Source organism: Mastigoproctus giganteus, chromosome 11 (genome assembly GCF_048544385.1).
Source record: "Mastigoproctus giganteus isolate SK-2022 chromosome 11, ASM4854438v1, whole genome shotgun sequence".
NCBI classification, from domain to species: domain Eukaryota; kingdom Metazoa; phylum Arthropoda; class Arachnida; order Uropygi; family Thelyphonidae; genus Mastigoproctus; species Mastigoproctus giganteus.
The window spans coordinates 97,089,646-97,106,420 of record NC_143585.1 but is presented as its reverse complement, the minus strand read 5'-3'; the positions used below and the strand labels follow the sequence as shown (position 1 = coordinate 97,106,420).

At 36.7% G+C, this 16,775-nt stretch overlaps 1 protein-coding gene across 1 annotated transcript in view; it reads left to right on the top strand.

The window, feature by feature from the left end:
• The first annotated feature begins 5,964 nt into the window (after positions 1 to 5,964).
• The window catches only part of LOC150078283 (eukaryotic translation initiation factor 2-alpha kinase 3-like), a 280,030-nt gene continuing 269,219 nt past the window's right edge, over positions 5,965 to 16,775 (top strand). The window contains exon 1 of the mRNA XM_090385567.1: positions 5,965 to 6,234. Within this exon, the coding sequence (XP_090241693.1) occupies positions 6,059 to 6,234 (176 nt within the window). The 5' untranslated portion in view covers positions 5,965 to 6,058. The remainder of the gene's footprint in view (positions 6,235 to 16,775) is intronic.

Here is a 16,775-nt window from a genome sequence, read left to right as displayed (position 1 = left end):
GAAGTATAACGTTAAACAGAGGTCCCACTTGTATATGTAAACAAAAAAATTTGGCCTACCCACTTGCAGCACCCCTGAGCCTTAGGATACAGTTGGGAAAGGACGTTATGTGCTTAATATGTATATAATTAACCACTCTTTTACTACGTGGAGGTTTTAATTTATATTTTATTAAGTATCGTCTAAACTAATATATACAATAGTGTGACTTTTCGCCCATTTCTCATTTCTCTTCAGGTCTGAGGGCGATCTGATGATGGGTATCGGCAAGATACCCGAAACGCCACACAATTGTATATATTAGTTTAGGACTTTAGGCTACGCTTAATAAAATATATATTAAAAACTCCACGTGATAAAAGAGTGGATAATTCCCCAGGGGCTCACATCTGGTGAGTATGGGCTTGCCACACTCAGGTTCCTGAGCTGGATATCACCATTCTTCTCTTTCTTGGTGATTACTTTCTAATCCTGACTCTCTCTCTCTCTCTTAGGGTAATTCAGAATTTTTTTTTTTTGGCTGGTTCAGCATAAGCCTCAGGCTTCCTTGCACCGTATGGCTAGACATGTAGTCTAGGCATATGGTGTATACCATAGTATCTTATGCAAGGCGGCTCCCAAACGCAAGTTCAACTCCGCTGTGGTACACTGTGATGTTACAAAAACTGTGCAGAAAGGCCAGAAATGTGTGCAATGCTATGTTTGTGCTGTGTATGTGTTTGTTATGTTGTTTGTGGCCGCTTTGCTACCAGGAAGCAAAAAGCACCAGGGTGGTGCGTCCTATTACCCGTCTACGCCGCGAGAAAGCGGGCCACAACTTAGCGGGAACCGCAGCAAACTTCGAGTGTCACGTACTGAATGTCAAAATCATTCAAAATATGAACAAATAAAATTAAATGTAAACAGTAAATTAATATAAATTATAAAAATAAAAGTAATTAAAAGTTAAAGGAATAAAAAATTTAAAGTAAAAATAAATAAAAAAAAAAATAATCAGAAAAATTAAAAAAAAAAATAATCAGAAAAATTAAAGATAAAAATAAGTTAATAAAATAGGGAGGAAAAATCCCGCACCAGTGTAATATACCACTGCAAGACCAGCCTGAGGCCAGTAGGAGATAGAAATCAAGAAGACACAGTGATATCATTCGGCATCGTACAAGTTTGATAACCAACTGTCCAAGTCGAAGATGGTACTTGAGCTAAAAAATGGTGGTGGTATCACGAGATGGCGACGATAGTGACGCTGGTCTGGACTGGAGGTGGAACTGGAATAGGAGTAGTTCCTGAAATTGGGGCACTGCTTATGAGTTGTCCACGTCTGGCAAAGGCTTTATGTGCAAAATCTTGCAGAAGATGACATTTTTCTTTGGAGTCCAAGAGAGACGACTCATTGCCTGGGGAAAATGGTTGACACAGATCAGACAGGGACTGACGAAGATCCAGTAATATGGGCAGGTGAAAAGAACATGCTGCTAGTCTTCTGGGCTGCCACAGTTACAGAGGGGAGAATCAGTCAGATTAAATATAACAAGTTTAATACGAAGGGAACCATGGCCAGTTAGAAGAAAAAGAGTGTGGAGACTCAGACTGAACCATTTTAGAATAGAATTTTGTAAGGCAAAGGACACAGATGGAATAAACTTTCTTGTGACCATACCTTTGGAAGAAGAAGACCACCGATCTTGCCAGAGTTGAACTAGATGGTTTCAGCAACGAGTTTTTTCTGTTTTAGGATCACAGTGGATATTAACAGTGAAGGCTAAAAAGTCAACTGGAATGGCATGCTTAAGGTAATAGCAAAAACCTCTATAAGCGATTTGGGAGTCCAGAGGTAGACAACCGTTTAAAACCTGGAGCGCAGCTGTCGAGACAGTGCAACAAGTATGACTCATCCTTAAGAGCATACGTCTTTGGATAGAGGAGAGTTTCTCTTGAATAGCAATCTTCTTAGTATACAAAAACCAGGCGCCAGCGCCCTAGGTACAAATCGGAACAAACACCACTTTGTACAAAAGACGAAGGGTACGATGGTTAATACCCCAGGAATGATGCGAAAGACGGGCAAGCATAGATGTATACTTAGCTATTTTATCATGAAGGTGTAAGATATGTTTCTGGAGGTTTAACTTACGATCTAGAATAATACCCAAAAATTTATGTGAGTCAACCCTGGAGAGAGAACGACCAAAACGTTTAACAGTCGGGGGCCTGAAAATGTTAAGGTTGCCCTGAAGATAAAGAAGCTTAGTCTTGTTAGGAGAAATGGTAAGTTTATTAATAACAGCCCAAGAGCATAGATCATTCATAATGCTACTGGCAGTACTTTCCAAAGAAGCATGAGCAAATGCTATTTAAGAAGTATTGGAAGTTGAACGGAGAAGCAACTCATCTAGAAGCAAATCCCAGACGAGTGGGCCAAGCACTGAACCTTGTGGGCATTCTCCAGAGACAGAATAACTAAGTTGCTGAGTTCCAGAAATGACTTGTATAGAACGGTGGAGAAAGTAGTTGTAAGTTAAGTTGTAGCGTTGTGAGGAGCATTGAGTAGCCCTGAGGCGAGCAAAGAAGCTGTCCCACCAAAGGGAGTCAAAGGTTCTAGAGAAATATACGAAAATAGCCATAGCATATTTAAAAGTGCAGTTGTTTACTCTGGAGAAAAGTTCAACCAAGGCCTCATCAGTTCCAAGGCCTGGACGAAAACCAAACTGGTCAGAGGATTTTAATGAGCGTTCAGTAAATAGACAATCTAGACTGGCAGCAATAAGGCGCTCAAGAGTTTTACCTAAGTTGGACAATAACGCAATAGGACGATAGGCCTTAACAGAAATAGGAGTACCAGGTTTGGGAATTAATTTTAACAATGCCGTCTTCCAAAGGACAGGAAAAGTTGCCTTGTTCAAAAATTTATTATACAGTGTGACAAAGACAGGTGGATAGAGTTCGTGTAGTCGCTTGATAAAAATGCCCTCGAGGTTATCAAGTTCAGGACAGGTATTATTATTGATTTTGGAGATTGCCAAATCAACCTCCGCCTGGCTGAAGCAAGGAGTGGAGTCAAAAGTAAGTTAGGCACTGTTGAGAGATCTACATTGTTGGTTAATAGGAAGAACACAGCAGGGGTAATCTGAGGGAAGAAGTGCATCAAGTATGGCATTGACAGTGCTAGTCCAAGTCAGAGTTTTAGTATTGTGAGAGTCAACAGACTGGTAAATTTCTGGAGGGTGAACCTTGTTTCTAGAGAGACGATGATCCAGACCCCAAGAGTCAGAATTACCTGAGGTTAAAACAAATGTTGTCCAAGTGGATCTTTTACTGTCCTTTATGGTCTTGGCATATTGCCTTTTGAGGTTGCGATATTCATTTTTAAGCTGCTCAACGTCTGTTGTTGGCCAGCTCGTACGATGTCGTTGGAAGGACAGGCGAGCACGAAACACACGACGGCGTAAGATGGACAAGTCGTGACTCCACCACGGTGTTGGGTATTTAGGCAGCACTTTCCTTTTAACAGCACGAGAGCAAGCCTTAAACAAAGCATCCTGGACATACATTGCATAGTCAGATGCAAAATAATTAGCAATATTATTCATCGTAGAGCAAGTGAATGAGAACTGAAGAGCATTATCAAAACGAGGCCATAATATACGTTTAAGGGAAAAGCGGGAAAGGTCCTACAAAGGAAAAGAAGTGTCTGGAGAGGAAGACTTAATCACAAAGATAATAGCTCTGTGGGCACTAGAACAAATGCCACAGTTAACAGACAGTCAGAAACAGTGATAGCGTTGGCATATGCAGTCACAGTTATGTCAATATTACTCTCTCCAGATGTAGAGTTGAAGGTACAAGGCAGGTCAGGCTGGTTGAGAGTAACATGGTGATGAGAGAGTAAGAATTCTTCGATAAGTCTGCCTTAGCGTCAGAGGAAGATGAGAACCAGAGTAGAGACTGCATTGGCATCTGACATGATGAAAAGGTGTGTGGAACCAATAGTAGATAACATTATAAAGGTATTGAAGATAAACAGTGATATCAGAAGTAGGTGGACAGTATAAAGAAACTAGGAAATAAGAAGTGCCAGAGGTCGAAACATAAATGAAAAGAGCTTGTCGTGTGGTAAGGCTATTGATTTTGACAACATTCAGATTACCGTTTGTGATAACAAACGCTAATCTGAATGGCTCAGCATGATCGGGTTGAACGACACGCATGGACAGAGGGTAGCCAGAAACTTTGCCTTGTTGATAATATGGTTCTTGAAGGGCCAGTATGTCAAATCAGTGAACATCCAGATATTGCCGAACTTCATCTGCAACTAGACGAGACTTGTGTGCATTAAGTTTAAGGATACGTAACTCAGAAGTAATAGAGCCGTTTGCAGTAGCAGAATGGTTATAAGATGCATTACTCGTAGTTGGTTCTTAATCTTATCAGTTCTTTAGCTCTTATAAACTCTGGGCATTGTGAATCTCTAACAGAATGCCTGGAGCACCATATGGCTAATGATAATAACATTAATAATTCTTAGTTAGGATGTTTCTTAGCTAGGCATATCAATCACTGCCACTCACAACGATCAATCGGAAGGGATACCCGCTTGTAAACACTAACCTATAATTTTTGTTTTGTTATAATGGGGGGGGGGTTCTGTAAAAGGGTCTTGTGTCCCAAGATTAATAAGTACACACGACGCATGCACAGATTTTCAGAAGTGGGAGTGCAGTAGCACACGCTCTTTGAGCAGACCGGGATTCAATCCCCTGACTGCTAAATACGGTCGACCTGCCAACTCGCATTGGACCAGTTTGGCAGATTATGTTTGATTTACCTCAACACGAATCGTTGAGGAGGCTCCCATTCTGCAGTGCATTGATAATGGCTGCAGTTTCCTATTTTTGTTTTTATCTTTTGCATTCTTTTTGATTATGGAAATATATTTTCAGATGATACCCTTGCCCAAACGGCACCGTTTCGAAACTTATTGACTGCTCATCGGTGGGTGGACAGGTACCCTGTTGTTGCAGTAGTGACAACCCAGTTATGAAGTATAACTCACAAAATGAGAGATGCCTGAACCTGATGGTGTGCGTGGTTTAATCTAAAAGATACTCCTTCTCACCGATGAGAAGCCAATATGCTTCAAAACAGTGCCGTCTGGGTGGTGGTATCCTCCGTGAATATGTAACATTAGTCTTCTCCATAGATGAAGCGTTACTTATTCGAGGTGGTGCTATACCAGAGCAACTCGTTATGAAGGTATTCACAATATGAGATATAATTAAAACAATACATTAAAACTACCTTGGTGGTAGTATAAATGATGTGTGTGTGCATTACCCACGCATAAATAAACTCCTTCATACTCTTAGGAATTTAGCCAAAAAATATCTTTTCGATTAAACCGCGCACACCATTAGGCATCTCTCATATTGTGGAGTTATACTTCATAAACGGGTTGTCATTATTGCAACGCCAGGGTACCGGCCAAACCACCGATGAGAAGCCAACAAGTTTCTAAACGGTGCCCCTCGGTGCCCCTCCGAGAAAAAGTAACATTAGTATTCTCCATTGGTGAAGCGTTATTTATTCGAGGTAGTGCAATACCATGGCAACTCGTTGTGAAAGTATTCACAATATGAGATATAATTAAAACTACCTTGGTAGTAGAAATGATGTGTGTACATTACTCATGCATAAGTAAACTCCTTCATACTTTTAGGCATTTAGCCAAGAAATATCATTTAACATAGTACTGTATTTTAGTATTTCTATTATAGAGTCTTGTCGTTTAAGCTGTACGGCAGGTTCTTCCCGCTTTTTGGTGCGTGCCCTGACCGACACGTCACTTTCGATCACGTCGACAGGTGGGATGTAAAGCGTGGACACGTCATCCGAGGAAATCTGGACCAATAGAAATACGATCACATGATGTAAACACAGTTCAGAGGAGCATTTCGTCAGAATCATAACGTGTGGTGTGTGGAACATTGACTTTGTTTTGGGGGTTCCGATCCCGGGGGTCGGAATACAATAGAAAAATGTTGGGTGTTTTATTTTATTAATGGCTAAACGGTTTTGGTTTGTCGCTTCATGTGCATCAATTGGGCTTTTGTTAATATTTAAAGTTGTACGTGGACACAATACATTTAATATCCATCAAATTGAAGATAAGATTCCCACAGTTCAAGATGCGTGGCATCCGTCGAATAGAAACGAAAATCGAATTACGAAACGACGGTAAGTGATTGATATGGAATACATGTACTGTATACACATGGAAACTGAAAACTTAAAAATGCAAAGGCAAAGGAAATGAATATGATTCGGTGCACAGATCTGTCTTGTTCACGCAGGTCTTCAAAGCAGTTTTGAAATAGATTGTAGAGATAATATATTAGTAGACTTGCTAGTTTGATATTTTTGCATATTAATGGAAAACATTCAATCGAAAACATAAAAGTAGAATATGCTCGATAAGCAGTTTATTAGTGAACTAGTTACCAAACTACATAGAGTAATTTCGAACTATTATTTTTTAATTTAGTGCAGTATAGCGAATTCAATTAAAAGCCACGCAAATTAAAAATTATTCGTTACCTAGTATGGCAATATTTTGAGAAAAAAAGTATATCGGGAATTTTTCATATGAGAAATCGAAAACTCATAATTTCTATAGTTACAACTAATTAAAAACATACCACTGAAAATTTCTCAAGTATATATTTATGCTTGATTTCAATATGTTTTTATTTGGTGGTGAGAGGTAAGGTAATAAGAAAACAAGGGAAATTCAAACTTAGCAGGTGCGGGGGAAGCAACAGCATGTGGAGTTGGTTGCTATGTAATGCAGAAGTGTAACATGTTTCAACATGTTTATGGAATGATCATGGGGTTAGAAATTATCTCCTCCCTCTCCAACATTTTGACCTTTTTAGTTTTTTTTAAGTTATTATTTCTCATCCTAAACACTGCATACATTTTTTACATAATGTTCATTTTAAATAGTTTACATTGATTTAATGGATAACGATGCTGCAAACATTGGCATTCCAGCGTTGTGTATATAAGTTACACTAAGCAAGAGTTAACTAAAAGTTTCCCCTTTATATGATCGGTTAGTAGCTTGACAATCTCACTGGATGTAGGTTATCTAATTTATCAAGCAAACTGTCATTACTGACATCTACTTCAAATGAAACTTTGCACAATTAACTTCCACTGTATTTTCTTTAAACTAAAATGAAATAACCTGAACTTACTTAATAATATTGTTTCTTAAATGCTTAATTAGAGACCAACCACAAATTATCCAAATTTATGTTACCTAATCTTAATTATTAAGGTTAAGATATTTAATAAGTTGTGACTTTCATATATGGTATTCACTTTACACTGTAGCAATGCAAAGGTTTCTTAATTAAAAAAATACTTATCATATTTAAAGTAATATAACATTATTTAATAAGATTGTGTTATTTACATAATCTTATCATAATCATAAATTAGTTATGTTATTTACAAAGAAATAGTGGGCAAGTAAAGCGGAATGTCTTATATTTGAAGAAGAAAGGTAAAGGGAAGAGTTTTTGCTTTTCTAAAGGAGACTACAGTGACTCAGATAGTCTTTAAATTCTGTACAGTGGGACCAACCAATGATGTTACTAACAACAAATTCTAAATGCGGAGCATTCAGGGAAATAATTGTAGAAGCCACTAGACTTTTCATACCAATTAAGAAATAACATTCAAGGCATAGACCTAAATTGATTTCAAAAGAACTATTGAGACATGTAGCAGAAAAGAAAAATGCATGGGATGCATATAAATTGTCAGGTGATACAGAAGCTTATGGCAGATATAAATTATTCTGCAGTCAAGTTAGGCAAGTGAAGGCAGAATACGAGACATCTTTGGCAAGGAATGCCAACAAAAGCAGGAAAGATTTCTTTATTTATATTAAAAGTATGAGGAAGGGATTGAATCACATTGGTCCATTTGATGTTGATGAACCTGCTCAGGTTGCTGACAGGCTGAATATGTATTTTGCATGCAAACTATGTTCACAACTGAGGAATTCTTTCAGGAAGGGGATGAGAAGTTTATCAAATTCTAATAGGGAGCTGAGTGATTTCATGATAACTGAGAGGAAAGTAGAAGAGAAATTGTTGAAGTTAAACATAAAGAGGCACCTAAGGTGGATGGGATCTATTGAAGCATATGAAGGCTTTGAGCCTGCTCAATCCATTCAAGGCCTTTTACACCTCAATCAGGTCGCCTTGCAGGTGCCTAGTCTCCAGAAGCTGCAATTTTCAGAAACTCTTTCTTCGTAAGAGCACCCTTTGTTCCCCTCACCAATCTTATTGCCCTTCTTTGTACTCATTCTAGCAACTCTACATCCTGCCTAAAAAATGGTCTCCAGATCTGTACACAGTACTCTAGGTGTAGCTTTACCATTGCCTTGTATAACGACATAATCACCTCCCTGTCCCTGCTAGCAAAATGCCTATATATCATTGAGAAGACTTCATGACCTGCTCTGGCAGCCCGTCTGCACTGCTCAGTGAACTTCATATTTCACTGCACAATTACCCCCCAGGCCTCTTCCACTTCCCCGAGTGTAGTACCACAGAGTTGGTACGTTTCTCTTTGGTTATTGCTATCCATATGTAGTACTTTGCATTTGTCAATGTTAAACTTCAGTTGCCACTTCTCAGCCCATTTTCCCAACGTCTGGATCCAGTTAGAGTAGCATACCGTCATTAACAACCCTGCCAACCTTTGTATCATCTGCAAACTTGGACATTAAACCTGATATACCTTCATCAGTATCATTGATAAATACTGAAATCAACAATGGGCCCCAACACCGAACACTGGGGAACTCCACTAATAACATTTGTCCACGAAGGGTAGTGGCCATTGATTACCACTCCTGTCATCTCCCACTCAACCATCCCTTTATCCATTGTAGCAACTTACCTTTAATGCCATTCCTCTCCAATTTGTACAGCAATTTGGACATCATTATCAACTCCTAAAAATTCGTCAAGAACAATTCCTCCACTAATCAAACCTCTCGCTTGGAGTTCTTCCCAAGATTGCTCAATGTCTTTTAGTAGTTCATCCCTCTTGCCGTTAATTGCCATTTTAGCAAAACCTGATTTTGTAAAACAATTCTTAATCATTGTTTTCATCACATCTTGACTCCACACTTTTGCCAACTGTGATATTCACATCTGCAAGTCTACAACAGAATCTATAGGTTGGTTGGTTTCTTTTTTCAATATGCACCTTTGGTAGTGCATTTTCAAGTTCTTGATAATGCCCTGGTCTATTGGCTGCAGTTTAGACGAGGTATTCGTCTAAACTGCAGCCAATTCTTCTCTCCTTACTATTTTTACCGCCTGAATGTTTATCACCTTTAAAAGTTAGTGTCTTGTTTGGCAAACATTAAAAAATAGACCTGTTTCATCAATATGTCTTTGGGCTTGTAGTCCTCCATAATTTTTTTTTAAAAACTGTTTCTTTCCAATGGGTACAGTCTTCTTCGATTAAAACTCCACTTTCCACAGAAATCATTTTTTCGAGTAAGCCATGGCTCTTTTTAAATTTGTCCAGTGAACCAGAATTGGCTTGGAATGTTTTATGCCCCAGAAAAGTTGCATACTGCATAGCCTTTTCTTTTATTAATGGCCCTGATATCACATGTTTTGGTCTCTAATCAACTTCATCCACTTCAAAACGGCTTCATCTACATCTTCATACAGGCATAATTTTGCAGGCTTCTGACTGAGTCCCGTTATCACAAACAGTTTGAGATTTGCAACATGGATTTTCAGAATGGTTGACACACTATTGGCATGGATACTAAATTTTAGTGTTTTTTTTTTTATTATTATTATATTTTAATACCCCGATCTACAGTATTAAGCACTACCACTGTTTTCACTACACTCGAGGATTTTCTCTTAGACATTGTAAGATTACTTGCACAGCATTTAAAACAAAACTGAAATTAGGGAAAACTTGTACTTACCATGTAAACAGAGACAGGTGAAATTTAGTGAAAGTGTGGATGACTCATTACTGCAAAACAACAGATGAATTTATGAGATAAAGGAATTTCTCTCTCTCTCTTCCCCCCCCCCCCCTAATTCTCTAATGGGATGCTAACAGTAGAAAACAGGTTGACCAGAGCTAATATCTGCATTGGGAATATGCCTTAATCTTTGATAGCAGTTGACTAGTGCGACATCTTTGTACACTAGAAGCAGTTGTTTAGGTTTTATGGGCACCACTAAATTGTGGAATGTTTTAGCTCTTAATTCTGGCTCTTTAAAAAACTTCTTTTGATGCCGTCTCCTATTGGAGGTTGGCTATCACGCTGTACTTCTCTCTGTCTTTTATCTCTCTCTGTGAGATGAAATACTAGACATGGTGATTATTCTTGGGAAGCATAGTGCACTAGTTTCCCCTTGCTTTCCTTCAGCTGTATCCGTTGGTTCAACTATGCCTGAAGTAATTCGAAAACGAGCCGGAATGAAGTCCAGAATATATATACATATGAGCATTATTCAATTAGTTTTGCACTATTTAAATTTTTTTTTTTTTTTTTTTTTTTTAATCTTCAGTGAGGTGGCACTATTAACAACCCTCTTCCTCTCTCAATCTCTAGCTAATAATGTCCAATATATTAATGCTGTTTGAATTTTCTTAGACATATTTTTATGGCAGTTTTTATAGGCTTAATCCCAATGAATAAATTTTAAATTATAGTTAGATAAAATGTTAAATATTTATGCTGTGCTGTAACATAGGCAAACAGTCAGCTGACTGTTAGAACTAAGAATGTTCCAACTGTCAAATTAACACGTCTATAAGTAGTTGAATACTACCTGATGTGGTGCAAAAACATTCAACCCTAACTACAATGCAACTCCTTAACAAGGTGATCACTAAGAAAATCAAATAATTCCTCTTCTTAATACAGTATCACATTTTCAACATAAAATCCAGGAGCACATAGTAACTGCATTAAGCATAGACAGCGGCCAATAGCGCCACTGTCTATGCTTAAAAAGCTAAAATGATTAATTCTTAAACCTTTTAGCTCATAATTCATGCTTTCTACAGCATCAGCTCTGTTGCCTAAAGGCCAGAGGAGTGAATAATGTGTACTCAGGTCTCTGGAATTCACTTTGTTATATGGAAACTATTTTCAATGTAGTGACCAAGGGGAAATCAAAAAAATTCGTTAAATAGAAAAATCACAATGACAAACCAACCGTGGAAGAACTCTAAACACTCAGTGAACAGGAAGCAAAAGAGAGAGAAAAGGAAATTTCACTTGAAGAAGAAGACAGGGAAAAAGGGCCGATGCCAACAGCTGCCATTAAAGAAATTTTATTCCCTTGGGAGAAGGTGCAGTCTGCTTGTTTAAAATGGCACCCCAACACTGCTATTGTAACTAGAATGACAGACTTGTTTAACAACACTACTATGCATCACTTCAAGGCTATCTTGAAAAATAGGGAAAGACAGTCCACCCTAGATCAATTCCTCATCCCCATTCAAGCCGAGAAGAGAAGGGGTAGAACAAGATAAATAAAACATCCTTCCACATTTAAGGCTCAATGAAATGTATATACTCATTATGTATTTTGTAATTTCATTTGTTATATGGTAGAATATAGTAAAATCAATAATATTGTGTATTTCTCTCCGACAACGAATTAATCAATTTGCCATAAACTTATATGGAAAATATTGACCCGCAATTCGACTCTAATTCGGCGACGGATTACAGTCGAATTGCGAGGCAACACTGTACCGGGATCCCGATAATTTTTTTCCGGTATTGAAATATCAGTATCGATACAGAAAATGCCAGTTTTTCTGTACTAATTTAAAAAAAAAGAATTGCTTATAATTTAATTACATAAAGGTTATAAAATCACCTTTATGTGATTATAACGTCGTTATCTCTACTAGCAAATGTTCGATAAATCATCGATAGGACACCATGCAACATTGTAACCTGTCTGCAATTCTCGGACAACTTCATGTCTGACTGTATTGTAACTCCCAAGTTATGTTCCTCTTTTACTGACTTCAGTTCAACTCCACCAAGTGTATATAAGTTATTTTTGGGTTGCTGTTCCTCAGGTGTAAGACCTTGCATTTTGCTGAATTAAAGCATAACTGCCACTTTTCTGACCATCCTGGAAGTCTATCTAGGTCACTTTGAAGAAGCTCTACTTGGTGGCAATCATTAACTACTCTACTGATCTCTACATCATCTGCAAGTTTAGACTTCACGCCTTCCATCCCTTCATAAATCATTTAAGATAATCAAAAACAACAGTGGTCCCAATACTGATCCTTGTGGAACCCCACTTTTTACATTAACCCAATCTGAGGAATAACCATTTATCACAACCCTCTGCCTGGTGCCCTCAAGCCATCGTGCTATCCATCTAAGGATTTTCCTTACGATTCCAGCCTGCTCCAACTTATAAAACAATCAGTCATGTGGGACTGAATCAAATGCATTTGCTGAAATGCAAATAAACAATGTCAAAATTATTCCCAAAGTCCAGCTCTTGAGTGACCTTGTCAAAATAGCTAACCAGATTAATTAAACATGATTTTCCCTTTACAAAACCATGCTGGTATCCTACAGAATTCCATTTCCATCTAAATGATCCTGAATTCCACACTTGATCATTGCCTCCACGATTTTTCCTACTACTAAAGTTAGACTGGCCATTCGGTAATTTCCCGTTACACTCCTAGAACCGCCTTTATGTTCTAATTTACACCAATCCAACGGAATCTCTCCTGAGTCCAGTGATGCTCTCATAACTAGCCAGGTAGGCAGGAGCAGCAGCAGTGCATAGCACACGCTTCTTTATTAGACTGGGGTTTGAACCCACGAGCCACCAAATACGGAGGATGCGGAAAGGTCAGGGAATGACCACTGCATATCCCTGGAGCAATATGGCCTTAGTTGCTAATGCTCCTAAAAACCAAACAACATAACTAGCCTTAATGGTTCAATGCACTCACTTTCCGCCTCCTTTAAGATTATAGGGTATATGCCTTCAACCACAGGAGCCTTACTCGCCTGTAGGTGCGGAAGTTCTCTCATTTGAAATTTTTTTCAACTTCATTTCCATAATATCTCATTGACACAAAGGGTTTTTTTAATGTAAATATCGATGCAAAGTAACTGTTGAGTTCATCTGCAACTTCAGCTGTGGTATCTAATACTGTCCCACGTCCATTACATAAGGGTCCAATCTGATTTGTCCTTCTGTTCTTTGCATTTATATATGTGAAGAATTCCTTAACTGCACTCTTTGCTCTCTCCCAGACTCAGTAACGATACTATAGTGAAAATTATACTTCGCTTAATAAAACATCTTTCTCCTTCAGAAAATGATGAACATAATTCAATCATGGAAGACCAACATGGAGCAGAACATCAGTGTTCTGCAAATTCTTTCCAAAATAAGAAATTGCCTGACTCCAGTGAGATTTTAAAAGATGAACTTGAGTCAGAAATTAATGAAATGCTTTTAATTATTTTTGCTAAAAAAGTTCAAAGCCTAGAAAATATGGATTGAGATCGTTAACGACTATCTTAGTACCAGAAAAGAATCCGAAAGGGAGTTTTCTGCCACTAATCAAATACTGTATGTACTAAAATTATACCATTTTAAATGATCATGCTATTGATTGCTTATGTTTCTTAAGAGCTCACTTTATTCAGACAGGTAGTGTGGATGCTTAAACATAACTAAACTTTGCAGTAACAATGTGTATTTTTTTGTTTTTAGAATAACTGTATTTTAATGATTTTTTTCAGAATATTTATTATTGCAATAAAAGGATATTTAAAATATGAATTCAAGTAATTACAATACTTGTTTTTTCCTTACTTTATTGCACCTAATTGTCATCAAAATTTATTGCGAAAAATGTTTGTTTTTGGAATACCGGTATCCCGGTTTCATAAATTAAAAATACCGAAATACCGGTATTAAGATTTTGACCGGTATTGTAAGCTCTAATTCCATCCCTGTAGATGCAGTCATTCCTGTTAACAAACATAGACCATGCCGAGAAAATTTCCACAATATGTACCTTTCAGGGCCTATATCTTTCCAGGGCTAATTTGATTGACAAGGCTCACATCATATACTCCCTCTTATGATGTCTGTACAGAATTGCAGACACTTTCAAATTAAACCTAAACTGAGATTTTTTTTTTTTTTTTTTGTACATTGACTGTACTTCTTAAGTAAGTCTGCAAATATCCTTCTCTTAATGTCATTAGTGCCAACTTGTACAACAATATCACCTTTTGTGCCCTTGAAAGATGGTATCTGCTCTACATAATTTCAGATGGGACCAAAAATTGTTGGGAGCTGCTGGGCTCAAAATCTGTCCTCCAGTTGATACAAGAGTCATGCATGTCGTACAGTATCAAATAATATAATCCAGTTGATACAAGAGTCATGCATGTCGTAATCCAGTTGATACAAGAGTCATGCATGTCGTACAGTATCAAAAGCTTTACTAAAATTTAAACGTATTGTTAGTAAAATGGTTGTAGTTTATTTATAGTATGCAGGTGACAATATAATGGGGCTAAGTGAGACTTGGGATCATTGTACATCCAAAATGAGAAAAATCAATAAATAAAAATTTAATCCCCTGATATATAGGGAATAATTTGGAATGTACAGATGTATATAAGTAGGATGAGCAAGAACTGGGGATGAATTATACTTTTGGCGAAGAGCTGCTTGAATGCTGGGCCAATGATTAAGAAAAATTTAAGGCAGTAACTTTTATTAGTCTTAATTAATTTGCAAATTAATTTATATTTATTTAATTTTAATTGATAATGTAATAATTTCAATATACTGTATATTGATTTTGTTAATTTTAGTAAATTGTTCTTATAAATTTTTATTTTGGGGAAAGAGCACCTCATGTTTTTTTTTTTTTTTTTTTTTTTTTTTTTTTAAGAGTGCACCATGTGTATACATTTCATCATAATATATATACTGTAGTTCATAAAAACAGATTTGACTTTATAAGCATTAAAGTTAAATTTCTTTATTTGATTTTTAAGTAAGGCTATTTATAAATATTTTTTTCCTTTCCTTTTCCTTAAAAGGAGAGAGCTCTAATTATAAGACAGCCTGAATTTAGAATATATGTCTGTGGTCAGGATAATCAAATTTCTATTTATAGTTGATTCAGATCTATCAACTTCCTGTTTAGAGGGTTGAGATAGAATTTTTGTTGTTAGATAACATTAGGAAAGAGCTTTATCAGAAACAGACTGGTCCGTAATGAGGTAAATTGCTCTGAATAACTAGTGTGTGTGTGTGTGTGCAAGTTACGAGCATTATTTTTGAAATTATTAAGTCTTTAGGAGTAATATGGATGAAATCATGCTGATATATAAAGATAATATAATTTGATGTAATTATTTTGTAATGTATTACATTGTAATAAAATTACAATGAATAAAATATAAATATTAATTTTATTACATTGTAATAAAATCAATATTTGATTAAATTACTTAGTAGATGTGTAGTTTACATCTTTACCTCCCCCCCCATTTGGTAATACTGTATATTTTTTTTGTTTGATGTTGTGAAAGAAGTTGGAGGTTGTACACATAAAAGAATATTTTTATTGTTTATGTGTAATTCTATGTTTCTCAAAATTAAAAAAAAAAATTAAAAATTAATATTTAACTTAGATTATTTAATTTAAAATTTAAAATAAAAAAATTTTAAATGACAAAATATAAAAAAAATTAAATTTATAATTTTAAGATACTACATCCTACGCATCTAGATGATTTCAATTCGAATGTGAGAGTCATATTTCTACCGGCAAACACTACTTCACTCATCTAACCTATGGATCAGGATGTTATTTTGAATTTAAAAGCATACTATTCACGCACAACATTTGCTCAGGCATTGTCTGCAGTAGTGATGAGAAAAATTTTATGTTAAGAGACTTTTGCAAATCTTACAATGTTTACCACGGCATCTTAAACATTAATAAGGGCTGGGCAGAAATTACTAAAAGTTGTTTAAATGGCACATGGAAGAAAATATGCAAACAGCACATAAAAGGCTTCAAAGGGTTTGAAAAATAAGAATCATGAAGAGGTTACAGATAAGATTGTAAAGGTTGCAGAGCTACTTCAGGAGTTAATAGAGGAAGAAGAGAAGGAATTATCTAACAAAGAACTTATTGACTTGCAGGTAGCGGTAGTGAAAGAAGAAAATGCTGACGAAGCTCAAGATGAACAAAATGAGGAGCCAAGATGCTTCATCACCAGAGAGATAGCATTGGCGATTTCATGAAATTGCATCGACAATGGTGAGATTTGAGAAGATGGATCCTGACAGCGAACGATCCTTAAAAGTTAACAGAGGGTTGAATGATATGCTTGCTTGCTACAAATAAATCTACGATGAAAAAAAAAAAAAAGCCACTGTCCAGCCATCCATTAATATGTTCTTTCGTAAGGTTGAGTCGCTGACCCCTTCTAAATCTCCACAGCCCTCATCCTTTGCAGCAGTGTACTTATCAGCTGAAGACAGTTGATTTTGGCAATGATGCTCGAGAGGTAAAACTTACTGACGTTATGCCTGTCTCCTCTCTTTTTTTGTAATTTTGAAATTTTTTAAATTGCACGCTTTTGTAATTTTTCCTGCACATGAGACAAAAAATTG